Source organism: Leucopleurus acutus (genome assembly GCF_964270905.1).
Source record: "Leucopleurus acutus genome assembly, chromosome: 5".
NCBI classification, from domain to species: domain Eukaryota; kingdom Metazoa; phylum Chordata; class Mammalia; order Artiodactyla; family Delphinidae; genus Leucopleurus; species Leucopleurus acutus.
In genome coordinates this window covers 2,861,317-2,884,770 of record NC_139147.1, presented here as the reverse complement: position 1 = coordinate 2,884,770, position 23,454 = coordinate 2,861,317, and the positions used below count along the sequence as shown (strand labels likewise).

Here is a 23,454-nt window from a genome sequence, read left to right as displayed (position 1 = left end):
TATGGTTTGCCAGTATTTTCTCCAAGTCTCTAGCGCACCTTTCCATCCTCTTAACAGGGTCTTTTGCAGAGCAAACCTTTTTCATTTTGATAAAATCCCATTTATCAAATTTCCTTTTATGAGTCATACTTTCAGTGTCAAGTCGAAGAACTCTTTGCCTAGCCCTAGGTCCCAAAGATTTTTCTCTTATTTTTTTCCTAAAAATTTTACGTTTAAATCCATGGCCCATTTTCAGGTTTGGGTTTTTTTGCCTAAGTTCGTCCATTTGCTCCAGCACCACTTGTTGAAAGGGCTGCCCTTCCTCCATGGAACTGCCTTTGCACTGTTGTCAAAAACTAGCTGGTCATACTTGTAGGCCCTGTTGCTATGTTCTCTGTTCTGTCCCATTGATCTGTGTATCTAGACCATATAGTCTTGATTCCTGTGGCTATATAAGTCTCAAAATTGGGTAGACCGATTCCTCCTACTTTATTATTTTTCAAGATTATTTTAGTTATTCTAATTCCTTAGTCTTTCCACATGAATTTTAGAATAATCTTGTCTATATCAGCAAAAAATGTTACTGAGGTTTTGACAGGAGTTGCATTAAACCTGTGTGTCATCTTGGGGAGAGTTGACACCTTTACTGTGTTGACTCTCCCAGCCCACAGTCGCGGTGCTCTCTCCACTAATTTACTCTTCTGTGATTTCTTTCATCAGTGTTTTCTCGCTTTTGATGTAAAATTCCTGCACACGTGTTGGGGAGAGTTGACACCTTTACTGTGTTGACTCTCCCAGCCCACAGTCGCGGTGCTCTCTCCACTAATTTACTCTTCTGTGATTTCTTTCATCAGTGTTTTCTCGCTTTTGATGTAAAATTCCTGCACACGTGTTGGGGAGAGTTGACACCTTTACTGTGTTGACTCTCCCAGCCCACAGTCGCGGTGCTCTCTCCACTAATTTACTCTTCTGTGATTTCTTTCATCAGTGTTTTCTCGCTTTTGATGTAAAATTCCTGCACACGTGGTTTTAGAATTATACCTAAGTATTTCACTTTTGCACAATCGTAAATTTATTATATTTTTAACTTCAGAATCCATGCCAATATGTAGAAATCCAGTTGATTTTTGTATCTTTATCTTGTATCCTGGGACCTGGCTGAACTTCCTTATTAGTCCGAGGAGATCCTTTTTGTAGATTCTTTAGGATTTTCTACCTGTTTAGTCTTGTCATCTGCAAATAGGGACAGTTCTGTTTTGTTCCTTCTGATCTCTACACTTTCTGTTTCCTTTTCCTGCCTTACTGCTCTGCTGGAACATCCAGGACTATCTGGAATGGGATTCAGGGGACATCTTTGCCTTCTTCCCAGTGTTGGGGGAATAGTGGTAGGTTTGTTTTCTTTTCTAGATGCTCTTTATCAGGTTGAGGAAGTTCCCTTCTAGTCCTGTTTTTCTGAGAGTTTTTATTATGCTGAATTTTGACAAATGCTTTCCTGCATAGATTGATACGTGATTTTTCTTCTTTCACCTATTAATGTGGTAGAGTTACATTACTTGATTTTTTTGAATATTGAGCAAGCTTTGCATTCCTGAAATAAACTCCACTTGGCCCTGGCACGTAATTCTTTTAGATTCCTGAATTTTGTTAAGCATTTTTGTGTCTATATTGAGGGATACTCGTCTGTAGCTATTTTTTTTTTTTGTACAGTCTTTGGCTAGGTTTGGTATCAGGATAGTATAAGCTTCATAAAATGAATTGGAGAATGTTCCCTCCTCTTCTGTTTTCTGGAAGAAATATGTAGAATTGGTTAATTGTGTTAATTCTTCTTTAAATGCTTGGTAGAATTCTCCGGTGACACTACCTAGACCTGGAGATTTCGTCTTTGGAATTTTAAAATTACTAATTCAGTTTCCTTATTATAGGGCTATTCAGATTATCTGTTTCATGTTGGATTTTGTCTAAGACGTCAAATTCACGTGTGTCGAGTGGTTTACAGTAGTATTCCTTTTTCATCTTTTGATATCTTCAGGGTCTGTAGTGATCCCCCCTGCTTCATTCCAGATATCGGTAATTTGTTTCTTTTCTCTTTTCTTCTGTCCGTCTTACTAGAGGTTTGTCACTGTATTGATCTTTGCAAAGAAGCAGCTCTTATTTCATTGATTTTTCTGGTTTTCTGTTTTCAGTTTCATTGATTTCTGCTTTCATCTTTATTATTTCCTTCCTGCTGCTCGCTCTGGTTCCATTTGGCTCCTCTTTTTCTAGGTTCTTGTTGTGGGAGCTTAGAATACTGATTTGGATTGCTTAATTTTTATCCTGACCAAGTTTATGTAGCAAACTTCACGTAGACCTAGCAAAGCTTATACGTTCAGGTGGATGTGATAGCCCACGGGGTAATTGTCTTTGAAGGCTCTCTACTTAGGCTGTTTAACCGCTCAAGCATCTGGGTGCCTGCTGTGTGCCAGACCCCGTGCTGGATGCCGGGTGCAGAGGTCCGCCCCTCGCCGGCTCCCAGTCCAGCCGTCACAGGAAATGGATACATTGGCCCATTTGCATCTGACTTCAGATGGGTAGATTCTCCGACATGGTGTTTACGGACACTTGCATGGAGCCTGCAGTAGGCCAGGCCCAGACCCAGCACCCCACAGACGTGGACACTGGGGGCTCCGGCGTGCTCTGTGCTGTGGGAAGGGCAGGTACAGGCTGTGCCCCCGGGGGGGCTCCCCAGCCTGTGGCATCATCTTTTGAATAGCTCATCCTGTCCAGGAGGCTTTGGTTCTTGGAAAACTCTGAGCCAAGTTGAATGGAGAAGGTGTGTGGCTCGATCAGGTGATTTTAGTCTTCCTAGTTATACCTCCAGGGCTGTAGGGTGTTTAGTATGCGGAGGAGGTGAGAGATCATCTTTTGGAAGCTAAGCTGAAACTAATACCTCAGTGTTGATCACATTTAACACGCAGTCAGCTCAGCACCTCTTGCTTCCAGATGCGTCTGTAGCGCAAGCCTTACGAAGGCTTGTCCTCTGATGGTGCTCTTTGCCCCAAGCGTCTTTCCTTTACTGATGATGCCATTATGCCACGTGTTTTGGAGTTTTAAACATGGGTTTTCTGTCTTCTGATAACATAACCCGTTCGCTGTGTGTTCATGACTTACAGCAGGTTCAAAGCGCCATCACAGGCACTCTCAGCCCCCAAGGAATCGTGGTACCAGCATCCGCTCTGCAGCAGGGGAGCGTCACCATGGCAACAGTGGCAGGTATGACGACAGAAAAAGGGACACTTGCCTCGAGCTTTTTCAGAAAGAAGGCCTTTATATTAGAATGAAGAAGTGCATCAGCGTGGTTTCTAATTAATGCCAGTTCCCGATACAGGAGTGTCAATGTCTAGAGCTCTTTGAATGCCTGGTTCTTGTTCATTCTCAGTAACAAATATTTTATACAAATTGTGTTTCCCTCTCAAAAAATATTGGCAGGAAAGGTTTTATATGGGAGTTGAAAATATATAGCAAAAACGAACAGAAATTTTCAAATAACATAGTTTTTAATTGTGCTCTTAGCAGCACCTGGAAAACCTTAAGCAGCGTCAGAAGTCGATGATAAGCAGGTGAAAATGCAGCCTTAGCGTTAGTGTTACTTGTCTCGGATGCACCAGGGAACTCTGGAATCTGTCCTCTTCCTGTGATGGCTTTTCTTGTACGTTGCACATACAGAACCATCATGAAGATGGAACGGGCACAGAAGGAGGGGGAGAGAGTAAACTAAAACCCTCCCCATAATCACAGAGGGAAACCTCCGCAGGAAGACGAAAGCACGTTGGATGGAAAAAATAACCAGAATAAAAATATTTGTTATCTAACACCTTTGGCCAAGTCCTTTAATACGTGCCAGGAAATGGAGGCGAGCGAAGCAGGGGACTCACAGACCGCCCCCCAGCCGCCCCGCCCTGTGCTGTCTCACGAGGAGCCCTGGCTCACGCGCCCCGCCCACCGCCCAAGTGAAGCGTCAGCTAGCCAAGTGCTGTTGGCCGTTCGAAATGATTTTCAGAGCTCATAAGCTACAGATTTTGTTCTTTCGGTGAGCACACCGAGAAGAGCGGTTATAATCGTTAGGACTGGAGAGTGATTCAGCTTTTCGTGTTCCTTTCTAGGGGGCACAGTCTATCAGCCGGTCACAGTCGTCACTCCCCAAGGCCAGGTGGTGACACAGGCGCTGTCGCCCGGCACGATCCGGATCCAGAACTCCCAGGTCCGTGAGCTGGCCCCGCGGGGTGCTTGGGGGTGTGTTAGCACAGGGACGGGGGCACAGGCGGCCCGGGCTCCAGCCGTCCCCTTGGCGTGAAGGCCATGCGGGCGGTCTCCAGTTAACCTGAATGTCGGTGTCGTGCGTTTTCTTCACGGTTCATCTTCCACATTGTTGCAGAGTTCAGAGAAGCCTAAGGAAGGAGGAAAAGGTCCCTCCCCGCGAGGGGCCACTGCTGTCCCGTCTAACGCGGGGCTGTGTGGTTGTCTCCGCTTCAGCAGGGCGGAGGCTGCGTAGACGCACCCTGCCCGGACCCCCGGACGTTCACCCCGACCCAGGCCTCCAGCTGAGGGGGTGGGCTTGGGCCGGCAGAACGCCAGCGCTGGCAGTGCCGTGACGTGCCCCGACCTGGGGGTCGTCTTACCCTCCCTGTGCCTTTGTGGTAACGCGAGACCAGTCCCCTCTACGTTCTAGGGATATACACACACATTTTTTTAATGTTTTACACTTAGCTAGGTTTAAATCAGAAGCAGTGTTGTCGCCATCAGTTCTTACTGAAGACCATTGATTCGTTCTTCATGTTATTCTTTGTCTTTGGCCTGCACAGATGCTTTGTACATCCTCGTTAACCACTTTGAGGCCCGGCCTTGGGGATGTCAGTGTTTTCTTAAATCAGAAGCAGGTGTGAGAGGGCCTGGGGCAGGGGCCGCCTGGGCACACCTGAGGCCAGGACACGAGGTGGCCCCCAGGCCCAGCCACCCAGCGCCGGCCCGCCATCCCCGGCCAACCAGCCGTGCCTGAAGTTTTCCATTTACAGTGGCTGGGAACAGAAAGCTGGTTTTCAGAGCGTTTCCTGGCCTCACAGTGAACTGCTTTTAGCGGAAGGAAACACTGTGAAGTCCAGTGCTTACTTGTACAGTGGAGGCTCATTCGTTCTGCTGTTTAAGGAAGAATTTCACCGAGTTTACATAGCAGACGTGCAGAGTTTGGGTCACGTCCGCGGAGCCCCTGCTCCCTGAGGCTGCTGGCCAGGAGCCGCCTCTGCTCTGGTCCTCAGTGACCCCGCAGCCCACCCTGCACTTGTCCCCTCCCAGTCACAACCCCGGTGTCTGTCCCTTGCAGGGCGGCAGGGCTGGGGAGCTGGAGAGACAAGCCCTGCGCAGGGCGGGCGGGGGGTTTCACAGAAGAGTAAATAGACAGGCTGGGGCCCGGCTGGGGCCTTCTGTGGCCAGGGAGCCCACGTGTGTAGGTGCGTGATCCTGCAGAGCTGTTGTGGTCACTCCGGGCGTCTTTCCTTCTCATTTGGCCGACGTCTGGGTTCGTGCTGGGCTGCTGCAGGTAGTTAGGGTGAGTCCCTCAGCAGTGACGGCTTCTGTGTTCTAGAAACTGGAGGTCAAGAGAGCGCGCGGTTGTCTCTGACGGCGCACGGCGGTGGCCGGCCCCTCCCCGCGCTGGGCGCATTGGCCACGGGGGCGTTTTCTGACCTGGCGCCGGTCACACGGAGGAGCCGGACGCTCTTCCTGGGCTGCGCCACCTCTACAGAAGGGTCCCCCGTTGTGCTCGCAGTACATACTCATTTAAAAGCATTTTTTTCCGAGAAAATAAGAAGTAGCCAGGGCAGTGAGACTCCACTGATTTCTCCTCGCCCCACCCTGCTCCCCTTTCCCGGGTTAGTCTTATTTGTACAAAACCGTTATTCGTATGGGTCGGGGTTGTGCTGTTGTCTGACGTGTGACAAGTTTTCGCCTCCTTTTCGCGATTTACAGTGATGCTTGACTCTCTGGTATCAGGTCGCCCTGTGCCCGCGTTGCTGAGAGGCCTGGACCAGACTTACAGCAGCCCCCACCCTCACCTTCGCTCCCCTTGGGTGACTGCTTTCAGGCCTCCTGGCCATTGCTTCTGCTGTTCCCTCCGTGTTTGAAATAAAATCCCCTCCCCTAACTCACCCGTACAACCTGTAGCTTGGGCTTTCTGTCCTGCTGGGGGCTGTGCTCTCTCCCGTCCCCTCCCTGGCCAGGATGCCGTCCATGTAGACACAGTGCAGCTGATGCGTTTTCATTGTGAACATCCTCATGAGCGTGTAAATGCTGGTTTCTGCTGAGCTGCGTGTGTAACCGTGACCACGCTGCGGGAGGTAGCAGCTGGGTTCTCCCCCACCCACCCCTGCACAGTTTCCACGGCGTCGGCGGCTGAATCCTCACGGATGCCTAGCATGCTTTCAGTGTCCCTGTCAGGTAGCTGGTCGGGGCCGCGTGGCCTCGGGGCTCTCGGCCTCCTGGTCTCCACCTCGGCCGGGCGTCGTGCTTCGGGCATCCGGCGCGTCACCCTGAGGAGCCCCTTCTCCGCGAGCCCACGTCTTCTACTTTCTAGGCTTCACTGCCCCTTTGAGAACTTGCGGAGAAAACATGTGTGGGAGGTGCCTCGTGTTGGGACTTAGCAAACCTAGAAGTGACTTGGTCTCATCCTTGACACGCAGTTGGTTTGCATGTACGATTCCAGGTCGGGAAGGGGCTGCCCGGGCGCCATCAGTGTGTTCTAGCAGCCGCGCTGCCTTTGAGAAGGTCAGTGTGGGCTCCGCTTTCCCGTCTTCGGTGTTTTCTCCTCTGTCAGATGCGTCTCTTTCCCCTGAGTTTTTGGCGCGGGTCTTGTTTGTCGGCTGCGCTGGGCACTGCCAGGGACCTCGTGTCCTTGAGGCTGGGACATTTTCCTGAACTCTCTGTGACAGCCCCGCCCCCGCCCCCAACCTGCACATTCTCTCCTTCCAGAGCCCTTACTGATGGGACACTAGACCTTCTGAACCGAGTCTCTTGATTTTTCTGTATTTTTATATTTGTATTCCCATTGTCTACTTTCTATCTACTTTCCAGAACTTGCCTTTTATCTTCCAACGCATCTGTTAGGTTTTACATTTCAGTGTGGTTGTAATTTCTGAGGCTCCTCTTTGCCCACTGTGCTCTCCTACCCTTGGTTCACGGATGGTTTATCTTCCAACGCATCTGTTAGGTTTTACATTTCAGTGTGGTTGTAACTTCTGAGGCTCCTCTTTACCCACTGTGCTCTCCTACCCTTGGTTCACGGATGGTTGGCACGTGCTTTGCTTTCTGCACTTGCCCTGTTTCCTGCACGTCATACCATGCATTTGCTTTGCTGTTGGCTTTTTGTGAGGGAGGCGTTCAAGTGTTTGGGGGCAGCTGGCTGTCCTTCTAAATGTAAACACGAGGCACTAGAATGCCCTTTGGTGCTCGTCAGGTGCTGCGCTTTGGCGGGCCGGCTCCTCTGTGGCCTGGCCTCCAAATTCTGCGCTCCCTCAGCCTTTTCTTCATTTCCCCGGAGCAGGACTCTGATCTCTTGCTTGGGGCGGAAGCATAGTTGCAGGGGCAGGAGTGGGCGGGGTCTCCCACCTTGTGTGCAGATCTTCTTCACCCTCGTTCTGGCCTCGCCCCTCCTCCCACCCTCGAGCTATGCTCCGTCTTCAGCCTCTGGTCTGTTTCTTTGGGAAAGAGACCCCGAGTCTCTGCAGGCCTGGGGGCAGATCAGTCACCCGCAGAGAATGATGGGGAGTGGTATGGGGGCCCCACTGCTCCTTAAATGGGTTTTCACCCAGTTTCCTAGGCTTTAAATCCCCCTGCCACGCGCAGGCTCAGCTTTGCTGGAGGGCGGTGGGCCGGTTGGCCGGTGCCCCCGCAGGCCCTCGGCTTCGTTGGCCTCCCCAGGCCCCCTTGGTGGCATCTGTGAGGTCGAGTCATGTGGCCAGCTGTCACTTTCCCTGTTCATGAGTCCACATTTGTTTTAACCCTGCACAAAAAAAGCAACACTGAAAATGAAATACATGTCACATTGCATGAAGAAGGTCACGTATTAAATTGAGGCAAACACAGCAGACAGGTTCCATTTTGGCCCTAGTGGAGCTAGTTTTAAAAGCCCATTTTTCATTCTTTTTCCTGTTGCACACAAGTGTGAGCATACAGGCATTTGCTTAATACTGTTCAGTCCTTGGGGCTTCCCCGGCGGTTCAGTGGTAGAGAATCCGCTTTCCAGTGCAGGGGACACGGGTCCGGTCCCTGGTCGGGGAAGTAAGATCCCACATGCCGCGGGGCAACTAAGCCTGCGCACCACAACTACTGAGCTCACGCATCTCAACTAGAGAGGCTGTGTGCTGCAAACTACAGAGCCCACGCACCCTGGAGCCTGCGCACCACAACTAGAGAGAAGCCCGAGCGCTGCAACGAAAGATCCCTCGTGCCTCAACTAAGACCCAACGCAGCCAAAAATTAATCAATCTTTAAAAAAAAATACTGTTCAGTCCTTTAATGAACAAACACATGCATTCCAGAAAACAGTTATGCCCTTAGTAATAATCTTAGGTTTTAAGAAATTTTAGTTAGTGGTTGTAATGTCTCCTTTAAGTCATAAATTCTGTCTGTTTAGATGCTGGTGTTCAGTCTTTTAAAGAATTATCCAAAATGATGTAAATCTAGAGGAAGAACAAATAATAGATACCTCCCCAAAATAAACTTCCAAGTCCTGTAAATGACGTTTATGACTATGTTATACTGAAACTGACCTACAGAAGTTGATGCGTATTTATTGATTCTTCTTTTTTCTTGTACATCTTTATTGGAGTGCAGTTGCTTCACAATGCTATGGTAGTTTCTGTTGTACAACAGAGTGAATCAGCCATATGCACACATGTACCCCCATATCTCCTCCATCTTGAGCCTCCCTCCCTCCCACCCTCCCTGTCCCACCCCTCTAGGTGGTCACACAGAAGTTCTAAGGTAAAGCATGGATCACGGTGGAGAGGTCCCGATGTGTCTGTGGGGAGGCCCCAGCGCGGGGTGTTGGTTTTCTCCCTGGTCTGGGGGATGAACGCCACTGGCACCATCTCTGCAGCCCCTGGCTGGACGCCTGGGGCATGATGCTCTTTCCTCGTGTTTGTGTGAGCGGACGGACGCTCATCTAAGGGGACTTACACACGTGTCCTCTCCTTCCGAGATGGAATGAACAGGCTGTATCTCAGGCTCTTCTCAGGGTGAGGGGGGCAGTGTCTTGAGTGGCCGTGGAGCCGTCTGGGCAGAGGTCATCGCCTTGGCCCCTCTGCTCTGTGGTCGCTCTGTCCGCACTTTGTGTGTTTCTTTCTCTCCTGGCTGGGCTCCTCTAGTTAGTGGCCCTTCCAGCTTCCCTGTCCATCCTTGTCGGTTGCTTGAATCCTGCTCCAGGCCAGGAAATGGGCTGTTGTCTCATCTGTCGCCAGAGGAGACAAGCTGAGGACAAGTGTGTGTGACGGCGGGGCTCGGCTGCGTGCAGGGTGGGACACTCGGGGCTTCTCGGTGCCCGTCCCACCTGCATCGCCAGACAGGGGGCCCCTGCGCGGCTGAGACGCGAGTGTAAAGGGTTACAACGCGAGGGGCCACATCCTCGGAAAATCAGCCCTACAGGGTCCCAGTGTTTATGCCTTTCCTGTAAATAAGACATGCAGCTGTAAGATCCTTGGCTGTTCTCTACACCTGCACTCCTAAGCTACTCGGGTATGTCATCATTTTCTATGCTTTCTAACGTTATTTTTCAATTGTTTAAAAGCTTCAGTTACAGTTAAACCAGGATCTCAGCATCTTGCATCAAGATGACGGTTCATCTAAGAACAAGAGGGGGGTCCTGCCGAAGCACGCCACCAATGTGATGAGGTCCTGGCTCTTCCAGCACATCGGGGTGAGGACACACGTGCTCTGCAACTAGCCAGACCTCCGTGATGCTTTCTTTCTGGCTTATTTTCTAGAAAAAATGGACTTATGTGGGCTGGTAGGCCTGGGTTTAAGAATCGGTGTTCTGTTGACTGTCCATGATGGGTCGAGCACAGGACAGAAGGGAGGGTTACCCAAAAGCTGGTGACAGGGAGTAAGTTCAGCCGCTGTTAACGGTACATGCCCGTGAGAGAAACTGCCCGTGGAGGGTGCCTGCGGGGAGGTGAGGTTGATGAGAGAAGTGGGCGGAGAAGAGGTGCTCTGGGGCAAAACCTTGGAAAGTAGCGATGTTTGATACGTGGGATTTGGGAGGGAGATGAGGACTCGAGCTTGTGGACGGAGGGGCGGCATGTGGCCGTGACCGTGAAGGGGAGCTTGGTGTGCCTTAGGCTGCGCGCCCCCTTTCCTCACCTGGACCTCGGCACGTCCCCCTGAAGCCGTCCTGTCTCAGGGTGCACGCTTGCCCACCGATTTCTGGGGAAGGCTGGCTGGTTCCCCGCCTGAACCCAGTCCCCACGCCCCCGACCTCGGGGGAGGGTGTGACTGCGAGTAGCTTCCAGGAGTGACAGCCTTCTCGCTGCTGCTGTGTTGGGAAGGACCGGGCTGGCCCCGGGGGGCGCGGTAGGATGGAGGTGGGAAGGTGGGCGCACCGCTGGGTTACGGCCTGTGCGGGCAGAGGGAGGGGCCCAGGCGGCGTGCGGGCGGATGCGGAGGTCCAGAGGGTCTGGAGGGCCGGGAGGGAGAAACCCCTTTCCGCGGACCTGTCCATCCGCAGCCCCGGCCCGGCCGCTCCTGAGGGCTGAGCTGGTCGGCCCGGACCTGCGCCTGGGCGTCAGCGCTGCCGTCACCCGCTGCGGCCGCGTCCTCACTGCCCCGGCCTCCCCGCCTCCACCCCGTGCGCCGTGGTGCCCTCGGGTCTCCGCAGCGCCCCTTTGCCCCTGGGGGCGCCCCCCGCCCGGGCTGCGGCCGCGTCCGTGCCTGGGCGCCCGCCTCCGTCCTCACCCGGCTGTTGCCTCCAGTCCCTCTGGGGTTTGGCCCTGGTCGCTGCTGAGACCCTTTCCTCTGCCCGGAGCTGGGCTCTGCGGGCTGTGCCCCGGCCCGGAGGGGGCGGCTCACATGCCGCGGGAGAACGCGGTCGTCATCGGCAGTGCGACCCCGCCTAGAAGCTGGTCCTAGCGAGGGTCACGCGCAGGGGAGACGTTTAGGGACAGAATGTTACAGTGCTGTTTGCTGCCATAAAGGGAAATGGGTTGGTGTGCGCGTTAGGAAGGTTGTACAGCGAGTTAACACGGTAAGCGAGGGCCAAAAGCACTAGGAAGCTGTAGGTACGTGGACGTAAGTGAAAAAGTAGAACGTACATGTTTCTAAATACGTTGTGAGTATTACAACCGATAAATGTGTCTGTAATGTAGTGATTGGACTACAACACAAGTAAGTGATGGAATTGTCTATTTTCCTGTTAAGTTTCCTTCAACATTTTAATCATTTCTAAAATAGACCCTGCTCAGAGGTTCAATTAAAATGCCTTTTTTTTTTCCTATGAAGCATTTCCTGTGTCTTCTTCTTGACCTCATTTCTCTGAAATACTGTCCTTTCCTTGTAGTTTTCCTGACACTGTAGGCAGCACTCATTACTGTTTTGGTGGGTTTTTTGTTTTGTTTTGTTTTGTTTTCTGGTTTGTGTACTTGCTTCCTGCCCCCTTTTTATTTTACGAGTCTTTTTTTTTTTTTTTTCAGTACGCAGGCCTCTCACTGTTGTGGCCTCTCCCGTTGCGGAGCACAGGCTCCGGACGCGCAGGCCCAGCGGCCATGGCTCACGGGCCCAGCTGCTCCACGGCCTGTGGGATCTTCCCGGACCGGGGCACGAACCCGTGTCCCCTGCATCGGCAGGCAGACTCTCAACCACTGCGCCACCAGGGAAGCCCCTATTTTACGAGCTTTTTAAAGGACAAGAACAATATTTCTGTTTCCATAAACTCTCCCTTGGGGCCAGATGCTCACCTATAGAATGAAAGTGAGTCACTGTGGGCTAGTGTGAGGAGTGGGACCACTGCTGTTGAGATAAATGCGGTTATATATCCCAGAAGGCATAGTGCCCTTCCGGACACACGGAGTGTTCGCTTAAAAAGCAAAAGAGACCCCCACCTCCTTACTTTGTCGGTGCCAGTCACCCCCTGGGGTCCTGCTCGGTGCAAAATAAGGGCCTTCAGTGCGTGCACGTTTTAGAGTGAATGTCGTACTGGTTTCTACAGGCAGATGGTAACCGACCTTGGAGAAGTTGTTTATTACTGCAGATAGAAATTGTTTTCCTCTGGTGCGTCTGCGAATTTTGGTACAAGCATACTGCACTTTATTGCGCTTCTCAGATGTTCGTTTTTCACAAACTGAAGGTTTGTGGCAACCCTGCGTGGACCACATCTATCGGTGCCATTGTTTCCAGCAGCGTTTGCTTACTTCTTATCTCTGTGTCACATTTTGGTAATTCTCTCAATATTTCAAACTTTTCCATTATTATTTGATATGATCTGTGCTCAGTCATCTGTGATGTGACTTTTGCAAGAAGGCTCAGATACGGTTAGCATTTTTTAGCAATAAAGTATTTTAAAATAAGGTATGTACATTGTTCTATTAGATGTAATGTTACTGCACACTTCATGGACTACAGTAGAGCCTAAACATAACTTTTATATAACATTTTTGGAAACACAAAAATTCGTGACTCGCTTTATCGCAATATTCTCTTTACTGAGGTGGTCTGGAACTGAACCTGCAGTATTTCCTAGGTGTGTCTGTATTTATTATACTTCTGGCTTTTTCTGAGTGAAATATTTCGGTCATACGTGAAATGAAGAGTAAATAGCAGACACCCCGTCCCCAGCCCTCAGTTCGGTTCTCTGCCAGCTGCACACGCGAGTCTAGTGACGCCGTAGGTGACACCCGTGCATCCCAGTGTCAGTTCGTGCTGGCGCTTCCCGTGACGGAAACGTGTCGCCTGAATGTGACGGCCTGGAGCAGCCCCATCCGCTTCCTGCCTCCTCTTGTTCAGCCGGCCCAGGATGCGGGGAGGGTGTGCACTGCCCTGCTCAGTTTCCTCATCGTAACATCAAGGTGGCGGCAGCTCTGTGTCCGTGAGGAATCAGTGAATCTCCGTAGGATGTACAGGGGTGACCTGCGCGCTCTGTCTTGCTGTGGGTCGAAACTCAGCCATTTATCTGCTTTAAATGCATGCGGTTTATGGTCCTTGAATTACACCTGTAACGTTGATACAAAAGCCGTGGATTGTGTTGGGTGCTTAGAGCAGCAGCTGGTGCAGCCCGGGAGCCCCTCCGCGCGCCCCGCGCCCTTCCCTTCGCCGTGGCCTTTGAGTGTGCGGACTCCTGTCTGCGTCACACCTCTGCCTGGGCTTTCACTAGCTGCTGCAACACCTGTGTTCTTGGGCTGCTGGGAGAAAGGCTTCATTTGTTGTAGGCATTTCTGGAAAACATGATGAGACTGAAGTTAGGTTTTAGCTGCAAGCACCCTTGACGCCGGTTTTTACTAACGATTGTTTGTGTGCTTCTGTTTCACCAGGATGATCTTGAGTTCCTTTTTAAAAGCTGGAGCTCACGGTGACCCTTCTTTTTATTTTCAGCATCCCTACCCGACAGAAGATGAGAAAAAACAGATTGCTGCTCAGACAAATTTGACGCTACTCCAGGTGAACAACTGGTAAGCTGTCCCTGCTTTCCGAAACGGTGCCGTCCGCACAGCGGAGCACCTGCAGGCCTCACGCCAATAGGTAGTAAATTTTGGTTGAAGTACATGAGTTCTTTTAACTAGCATTCCTGTGTTATCAGAGTCTGGAATCGGGGGCAGCCAGGTAAGCGTAAATCACACACACTTTCACCTTAAATTTTCAATGCTCGGTACCCCACTAAGGGCCTTTGGCCGACATCCCCCTCCCTCGATTAGAAATGGGTTTCTCCAGGGCATTAGCCAGCGCCCCTCACCCCAGCCTCCACTCGCAAACACCACGTTTCTGTGGACGAGCTCCTCTGGGCGGTGGACGGCCGAGGTGAGTTCCCCTCACCCCTGGTGGCCCCTCCGCACCCCTCACACCTTTTGAAACCCGTGTCACTTGTTCAGCAGTGACTGGGGGAGGGAGTCCCATGGCCGGCCGGCCGCGCGGTGGTCCTGCCCCACAGGAGGCCTCAGGGTCCTGAGAGGGAAGCGTTTCTTTATGAAACACCCTGTTCTGCTTCTTGTGTCACATGGCAGTGTGGACACTTGGACCCTGACCGTGACCCTGACCCTTTCCCTTACACAAGAGGCGCTCGCATCACTGAGCGGCGTTGAGGTCTAGGTGTGCACTTGCGTTCTGCTTGCAGTCATTGGCCTCATTTTTATTTACTTCTTATTCAGATGTAGGAATTGATTTCAGGTTAATGCAGCTGGCTCGCGTAAAAGAAAAGGAAATACAGATTCTACCACTTGTAAACATTGTTATCTTTTCATTTTAACTGTTAAAATTTAAACTTGAAGGTCAGGTGAGTTCCGATATAAATGATAAATTCTTCCGTTTTGGGCAGTTGTGTATGCAGGAGGTATGCTTTGGCGTTGCATCAGGTATTTCTAGTATCTTGCACTTGGGCCAGTATTTTTTACTTAGCTAGCCATAATAGACCATACCCGTTGAATTAGCTCCTGTTAGACCTTTTAGATAGAGTGGTAACAGGAGTTCAAAGCTTTCGAGTACTGTGTGGCTGTGAGTTTTGTAATGTCTTAGCATGTTCTCCGTTATTTTCCTGCGGCCCCACGTAGAGACTGTGTCTGGTTTAGTGATGGATGGATTGAGGGATGAGAGACGCAGAGGTGCGGCTCTGGATGTTCTGATGTGTTTGTCGCCAATCAGCCTTCTCCTCGCTATTTGTTCCTCATTCGTGGGCTCCCTGCCCTTCCCTAAGTTGCTCCTCTGCTGTCTTAAGAGAATTGTCTTATCTAGAAGGTTTGACCTCAACTTTTAATTTTGAAATTCATCACCGTTTAAAACATGACTTTTATAAATTCTAAACTTTCTAAAGTCTTTTAGTTAATATTTGAAGCTATTTTTTACCTCTTCTGACTTTCTTTCCTTTTATATTTGCAAAAATTATATCTTGGAGCGAGATTGGACAACACTCATCCTTAGCTTATGCCTCTGCCTCGTAGCAGCTTTGACAAAGATGGATAAAGAGACAGATTGAAAGGTAGCAGCGGGTGTCCCTTCCCAGGTGGCGCTGGGGTCGGCGGTGAGCTTCCGGGGAGTCCAGCTCACGCTCAGCTGCAGGGACCAGAGACCGACGCTGAACGAAGCTCTGAGGCGCCAGCCTGGTCGTTTGTATTATTAGAATATGTCCTAGTGCAACTGTAGATGTTTTTGAATCTTAGGACTTTGAAGTTAGGCAACCTCAGAGCCGGACATCTGTCCACACTCAGGGCTCGGCCGGGTGGGACCCTCAGGTAGGAGACGCACAGCCTGCAAGGCCTTGGGCGTCACGAGACTGCAGGGCATGTAGTTTTGCTGCTTTGACCTTTCTCTTCCTCGGAGAAAATCATGCCACATTCACAACCTTGACAGTATCATCAGTGTCATTATGAATAGCAGTTTCACCAACAGGGAAATGTCGGTTAAAGTGGAGGAAAGGCCCCATGGAAGAGCTGGTCTTTATTCAGATGAATCACTTTAAAAGCAGCCGTGTTCTCTGGGCATTTAGATAATAGCGTGTCGTCACTGAGTGCTGCTTCTAACAGGGAATACATGTTCCTGCTCGTGTGGTTCGTCAGGCGGGCCTGTGACTGCCCTGGGCGGCCTCGGAAAGGCCGTTGTGACCTGTTTCCTGCTCGCAGGTTCATCAATGCGAGAAGACGCATCCTGCAGCCGATGTTGGATTCTAGTTGCTCAGAAACTCCAAAAACAAAGAAGAAAACTGCTCAGAACAGACCCGTCCAGAGGTTTTGGCCCGATTCCATCGCCTCAGGAGCCGCACAGCCAGCCTCCAGCGAGCTGACCGTGTCCGAAGGTGGGGACCGGGCCTGGGCCTGTGCCCTCGCAGCCGGTGGGCGGCCGCTGTCCTGGGGGCTGGGGGTGTGTGAGGCTGTGAACCAAGGGCAGGCAGTGGTCGTTCTGCATCTGACCATGAGAGAGCGCTGGTCCTGGTGCTTGTTAGGGGTGCAGGTGTGCCCGGGAGAGCCGGGTCCAAGGCCAGTCCCCCGAGGTCCCTCCCGCCTCTTTCTGTCCCTCCTGCTTCGGTGCAGCGAGTGGACGTGTGGTGCGCTCACCGCCTGGCGCTTCACCCTTTCTGTCCCTGCGGCCCTCATCCAGCTGTTCTTCTTCCCTTTGACCCGCGTCCCCTCATCACGGGCCGCTGTTTCTGTGTTTAGTTGACGAGCATCTTCTGTGTGCGTGAGTTCCTCACACTTAAGATGGTTGTGTGTGTGTATTTTTAAATGTAATAAGTTGTGTTATTATCGCATTCTTACTTTCTCGTTCTCCTCTTACGTTTTCCGCTCAGCAGTTTACTGTTATTCATTTGGGAAAGTTTGGGGCCATTATTTCTTCAAATATATTTTCTGAGCTCCCCTCCCCCAGGGGCTCCAGTTGCCCCTATGTTAGGGCGTTACAACTCACAGTTACTGCTGCTTTCTCCAGGATTTTGGATTCTTCTTCTCTGTTTCATCCTGGATAGTTTCTCTGTTTCTATTCTTAAGCTTCCCCAGTCTTGTGTTCTGTGATGTTTAATCTTCCGCTAATCCCATCCCTGTGTTTTTCATGTTGGACATTGTCTGGAAGCTCCATGGGAGCTTTTGTATTTTTCACGGTCTACTGAAGTTTTGAACAGACAGCACACAGTCGCCAGTGACTGTTTTGATGACCTCCTCTGCTACTTGTAACATCTGTCAGCTCTGGGCTCCTTTCTGTTGACTGAATTCTCATTATGGGTTGTTTTCCGCCTGTTTGCGTGCCTGGTAATCTTTGACTAGAGGCCAGACATTGTGGGTGTGACCTTATCGGGGGATGGGTGTTTCCGTGTCGCTCCGGGTCTTCCTGAGCTATGTTCTAGCGGTCAGGTTACTGGGCACTCTCTGATCCTCTTGGGCTTTGCTTTTGCAATTGGTTCTTGCCTGGTGGTCCCGGCAGTGCTGGGTCCTGGCCTGCTTTTCCCCCTCGACAGAGGCAAGACCTGTCAGTGCCCGGCCCAGGGCCTGTGCTCCAGGGTGTGTCCAGTGCAGCTCTGCCAGCTCTGGACACTGTGCTCTGTGGTCTTTGGGGCTGATTCTCCTCCTGGCCTCGGTTGTTTCCTGCGCACATGCACTCATCTGTCCTCTGCCGATGCTCAGGGTGTCCCAGAGCCGGGCTGGCCCTGGGCTCGGAAGGGGCCCCTCACGGGATGTGCCTGTACAGCCTTGGCTTCGTTATTTGGGTTTTGACAGGCAGTGGTTTCACCTTCATACTTAGATCATTTGCATTTTCCGTTTTTGTTTTCCTTTTTAATTCAAGGATTAGTTAGAAAGGTTTTTTTCCTCTCTCTCTCCCCCTCCCTTGCCCCGCTCCTGGAAAAGGCAATACCTATCCACTGGGGAAGAACTTCAGGCAAGGATATCCAGTGAGAAGTAATCTTTCCTCCACCCTGGCTTCTTATCTTCTCCAGAGACAACCCTTAGTACCAGTTTCCCGTGGAGGCTCCCAGTGCGTGTCTGATGCCGTGGTCTGTGCACAGACAAGAATGAATGCATGAATGAATCATTTTTGAAAGTTTCCTAAACGTAACGCTACATGAATTATGTAAACCACAGATGACATCATCTTGCTTTCTTCACCCGCTGGTGCTGTGCAGATTTTTATGGACGGGCACGTGTGACCCACCATGTGGGGTTCCCTAGCGCAGCGCCGTCCTCGGCCCAGCATGTCTCATCGGCGTCCCGCTCGCGGGCCCTTGGTGCTCTCCCCCCTCCGCTGTTGGCTGGGGGAGCAGGAACGCGTGTCGCAGGTTCTCCGTCTCCGTCTCAGACCGGCCTGCCTTCCTCTGACCCAGTCCTCCCACCCTGTCTCCCCGCTTTGTTGTCTCGAGGCCTCTCCCCCGTGTCCTGGGTCTCTCGTCCTCTGTGTGGCGCTCGCTCTGCACCCCGGGCGTCTGTGCCCTTTACCGTCCTGGCCCTCGGACCCTCTGTAGACTGAGAGCTTAGCCGCGCAGGGTCTGGGGCCCATCCTAGAGACACGGGTCCTTAACTCCCTGCGGATGGTCCCAGGAATGGCAGGGGGCTTCGCGGGAGGTCAGGCAGCCCGGCCCCACAGGTCGAGGGGTAACAGTTGGCATCCGAGCGCCGATGGCGTGGTGACAGCCGCCTTGTGCCGCAGGAGCCGTCGTGACCATCACCGCGCCCGTGGGCATGAACGTGGACAGCCTGCAGTCCCTGTCGTCGGACGGGGCCACGCTGGCGGTACAGCAGGTGATGATGGCGGAGCAGAGCGAGGACGACTCGGTGGACAGCACGGGGGACGGCGGGGCGGCACTGGCGCCCGGCCACCTGGGCGGGCTGGTGCTGGAGAACAGCGACTCCCTGCAGTAGGGCCGCCCGCCCCGCCTTTTATAGTTGGCACAGCAAACATTTTACACAGTTTTATTTCTAATATGTTTTATATGTAGGCATAGAAGAGTGCACTTTTGTATTTCCTAGTAAGCTTCCAGGGCGTCTTTGCTGGTGCAGCGACTTCTTTCAAGGTGTGTGTGTGCGTGTGTGTGCGTGTGTGTGTGTGTTTTTAAGGAAATTCTTTCAAGGTTTAACGCTAAAAGTATGATGAATGACAGACCCCCTCCCCCGCCCCCTGAACCCCCGACTAGATTAAGGAATAGTGCTGCCATTTTCTAGAAAATCATGCAGTTTTAATTTAGCTCTGTGGTGAAAGCAGGTCTCAGTGGGCTGGTTTATTGACGGAGCCCGTGGATTAGGAAGCAGCTTCTGGCCCTGAAAACTGCCGGTGTGAGGCGGATGACAGCACACAGCAATAAACCGCGTGCGACCTGGCGGCGAATGTATGGCGAGTTAAATGTGGTTCTGTTCGCTCGTGTTCCGTGAGCCTGTGTCATTTGCTGTATGTGAAAAGAAACTCCTATTTTTACCTTGCTGGAATTATTGGATAAAAAGCTATTTTTATAAATTCGTTATGAATTGGATTATGACTATATCGAGGATAAAATTTCTAGAGGAGAAACAGTACATGCTTACTGTCTCAATTTGGAATGTTCTGAATTGACCAAATTTGACGAACCTGCCCAAAGTTAGCTAGCATTCCATGGCTCTCTGCTATCCCAGGGTAGCAATTTACATTTACTCCTATAAAAGAAACACCTGTTTAATGAAGGGTTGATATCTTCAAATTTTAGTCTGTCCGTACATGCTCAGATTGCATCCTACACTTATCTTAAACAAACATCTAAAGGTACTTGCTAAGTAGAGCTTAGGTAAGCTAAGAAATGGTAGCCAGTGGTCAGTTAAAAGCTCTTACTGACGTATTTCAGTCTAATTTACATTTGACCACAGTTAAATGGTTAGTGTACCATGTTAGCTGGGTGTTGTTTTAGAACTTTTTAGTCAGCCATATGTTACGTGGAGAATGTTTATGATAAACTAATATGAAGTGTCCTCTATCCCGCTGGCCCAGAGCCGGGGTAAAGAGCAAAAGCCCTCGGCCGTGTTACACGATTAACAAACATCCCCCGCGGGACGGGAACGAGCGGGGCCTGGAGGATGGGGTGACGGTGGCCCTGCTGCCGCCGCGTCTCACGCTGGTCCTGGGGTCGGTGTTCTCTCCTGCACGGGGTCCTTCCCTCTGACTCGATCACATCAGATCTGGAGTAGTGTTGGGACTTCGGTTCCTGGTGGCCAGACGAACCGCAGAGCAGACTGGGTTTGTTTCCTTGGGTTTTGATTTGTCTCTGTTGGTTTGCTTTCAAGTGGGGCTTTTCCTCAGAGAGGAAGCAGAGGCCCTGGTTTCACGGAGGAAATCTTCGTGTTACCGTCAAGCTCAGCGCACTTCTCAAGGACAGTCTTACGGTCGGGAAGGTCGTCAGCTCCTGAGAAGCAGTGACAGTAACTGGTTGTGGACCAAGGCTGCATGGGGGTGTTCTGAGCTGGTGCAGGTTGTTTTCTGGAACTGACCCCCCGAAATTATTAATAATGAAAGTTACTCGTAGGAGAGCGCTTCCTAGGCAACTCAGAAGGAAGCAGGAAACACATAGGAATTTCTTTTAAAATATTTCAGGAGGTTTAAAAGAAAAACTTGATTCTCGACTCTTTTGGGGGAGACAATAACATTTTAAAGCAGCTATTGCGTCCCTCATTTGTAAACAATTTCAAATATTTTAAGTCAAGTCTACGCCAGTTTAAAAGATCATTTGAAGTCCAACGAAGTTAGAATTTAAGACGAGGCCCTGTGGAAGCCGGCCAGCCCCTCCCTCCCACCTCCCTCCCTTCGCCTCCCCTCCCCCCCCCCGCGCCCCCCCCCCAATCCCTCTGCCCTTGGGCTCAGATCAGTGACAGGGGCAGGTGGTCGCTCCAGGTCCGCATTTCCCTGCAGCAGAAATCCTGTCCCGGGATGCGTGCTGCACAGGCCACGGCAGTGCTCACGCGGGGCCGCGTGGGGGTCCAGCCGTCGGTGCCCGGGGTCTGGGCCACACTCCCTCCAGCCGAAGTCTGCGTGCTGCTCGCCACAGTCAGAGGACAAGGATGAAGCCCACTCGAGAGAGGGCGCTCTGGACACAGCCTGAGGTTCCTTTAAGCCCTTCCCCTGAGTAACCAAGGGGATTTGAAACAACCCGACAGGCAGACTGTTAGCCGCTGCCCGGCCTATTGCTGGTCACTTGGTCCCTAATAAATACCCGTTTTCCAGCCCTCGGATTTTTGAGAGCATCTGTGAGAGCACGACCCTGTTGAGCTTTCATTTTAAATGAACAAATTCGACCTTGACTTTGCTTTTGTTAAATTCTTTCCCTGTGAAGGATGCTTTTGACGGTGGTTTGAGACCCAGGTTAAGCGCGGTGTGTTACCTGCTGCTCAGCTTGTGAGCCGGTAGCGGACGGCTGGTCCGTGCCCTGGCCACGCTCCAGCTGCTGCACTAACGGAGCTTTCCGTGTCTTGATTCCAGAAATAAGACAGTGTGAGCATTTATCCAGCATGCAAAGTGAGATGGGCCCCGGCCCCAGCTCGCTCACAGACCACAGAGCCCTGATGCTGGAACCTCAGCCCCGAGGGTCCCGGGAGTCATCTCTGCATAACCTGCCCGTGACCCGACTCTTACCTGGGCGAGAAAGTGTTGGAGCACTTTTTCTTTTAGACAAGCTCAGACATCCCCGGAAGGTGAGAACGGCCCACCTCTGGCAGTTAGGGACAGGAATAACTCCGCCGTCCTCCCGTTTCCGTTGTTTGGTCTATGAACTGACAATCTTTAAATGTGAATACTGTAACAATTGTTTTCTCGGATTGTTGTCTTTGAAAGGGATTTTTGTGAAGCAACTGATCTATCAAAGCAAAAAAATTAAAAAGAGAAACATGCTTCATGGACGTTTTATTTTCTAGAGTCCGTGTCACCGCAGCTGCTTTTCCACTTTGAGCACAACGTTCAGATGTTGGCGTGTTTGCTGGTGGCGCTTGGGGTCCGCGGTGAGCCCCGCGCATCCTTAAAATGAGGGCCGCACCGCCCTGGCACGTTCGGGCCCGGTTACATTTTCAAGAACCTTTTCTAAGTTTCTTCAGGTCGTCATTGGTTTTCCAGGAGAAAAACTGGAAAGTTTTTACTTGTTTTTTATTGTAGTTCACCACAAATCTAATTATTTTGATAGTAATGAGAAAATGATTCATTAGTAAGGTATTGCCTTCGATAGTTCACGTTGTCACATTACCCGCCAGAGCAGTTGCCAGACATACTGAAGGGGGTTGTCCACTGAAACACTGGCAGAGAGTTTTAACTCCCAAACCATTTATACTTACAAGCTAAAGTCAGCAGACTTAAGTGATTTTGTAAAGTGCATCTGAAATCGTGAACTTGGCTGGAATGAGGAGTGACAGCTATGAAATGTGTTGCTCCAAGACATTGTTCGGATCCATTTGACAGAAAAAGGGAGTCGCCCTCTTCTCTCTCCAACTCTTTTGAGGTCAGAGGTGAGAGGGTAGGTGTGAAATTTCACCAGGTGAGAACTTGGCTCAGCCCTGGGCCCCCTGGGCTTCAAGGGCTTCATTTGTAAATGGGAAGAAGTTGGTTTATAAAAGGAAGAAATTGGTTTATAAGATTTGGTCTAGCTCAAAGTAATATTTGATGAATAAAATTCTACCTAGAGAGAGGCGAGTGAATAAGTAATGAGCTAGCAAATCGTGAAAATAAGAACTGAATTTGGACCAAATACCCAGTGTTTTTGCATCTTGTTGCATTAGGAGATGTCCTGAATAATGTATTATGTTTAGCCCACGTGCTGTGTTATACACACTCTTAAGAAATTCTTAGCACAAGTTAGTTTTGCCCTTTTACAAACAGATCCTCTTATTTTCACTGAGACCTAAGGTCTCTGTACCATTTTAAAACTAAAATTTGCAAAACAGTAGAGCTATAGCTTAATCACTTAACGAATGCTGGCCTAGGGGGCGGGCACCTCCGCCCACGGCTGGGAGCCTGCTCTGCTCATCACTCTGACCCCCAGCCCAGGCCCGGCCTCTGCAGAGGAGGGTCCAGGGCCATCTCAGCTCAGCAAGATCTCTTCCAGCTCTTCCCTTTTAGTCTATAAAGGACTAGTTAGTGTTGCTTAATGAAATAATTTGGTAAGTATTTTACATACAAATAGTATTGAGAAGGCATTTCTCGCACAGATGTTTCCATTTTTTTATATCACTGTTTAAACGAACCCAAGAGTGCACCCTATAAAAGCCAATAATGGCTTTAATATACAGGGATAAATCAGGAATTCTTTTATCCCAGTGTCTTTGAAAAGGAACATTTTAGTGATGTTGATGGCTCTAGTTGCTTACACAATTTTAGAAAATGGTTGGGAGAAAAAAATCAGGTATATTTAAAAAATATTTTGCTTTATGTTAACTCAGTTTTGTGTTTTTTTTTTTTTTTTTGATATTAACACTGCAGTCAATCCAAGTAAGTGGTGAAGCCCCTTGTAGTTTATGCTCTGAGTGTAGACCTGAGTTTTCCAGCCAGAGAGTTCTGTTGCAGGAGGACAGCCCTGGAGCTGCAGGAAGTGCTCCCCGGCATAAGCCAGAGAAGCCAAGGAAGGGGTGTTTCCAGGAGGAGCGGAGTGTGGGGACGTGGGACGGGGCCCCAGGCGCCCAGCCTCAGGGACGCGGGGCCCGGGCCGAACCAGGCGGCCGGGCTCCCAGGGCTGGTGGCCACGGAGCCAGCGGAAGCTAATGGAGGAGCTCACCGTCATTACCACAGGGCGAGGAGGACCTACGAGGCCGAATGCATGAGTCAGAGGACGAGCCCTGGTGG

At 50.8% G+C, this 23,454-nt stretch overlaps 1 protein-coding gene across 1 annotated transcript in view; it reads left to right on the top strand.

Moving 5' to 3' along the window:
• Window positions 1-19,170, top strand: part of PKNOX1 (PBX/knotted 1 homeobox 1) — a 28,978-nt gene extending 9,808 nt beyond the window's left edge. Inside the window, exons 6-11 of the mRNA XM_082839921.1 lie at window positions 3,129-3,228; window positions 4,119-4,216; window positions 9,791-9,919; window positions 13,582-13,658; window positions 15,816-15,988; window positions 18,325-19,170. Of these exons, the coding sequence (XP_082696047.1) occupies window positions 3,129-3,228; window positions 4,119-4,216; window positions 9,791-9,919; window positions 13,582-13,658; window positions 15,816-15,988; window positions 18,325-18,536 (789 nt within the window). The 3' untranslated portion in view covers window positions 18,537-19,170. The remainder of the gene's footprint in view (window positions 1-3,128; window positions 3,229-4,118; window positions 4,217-9,790; window positions 9,920-13,581; window positions 13,659-15,815; window positions 15,989-18,324) is intronic.
• The last annotated feature ends 4,284 nt before the right edge of the window (window positions 19,171-23,454 follow it).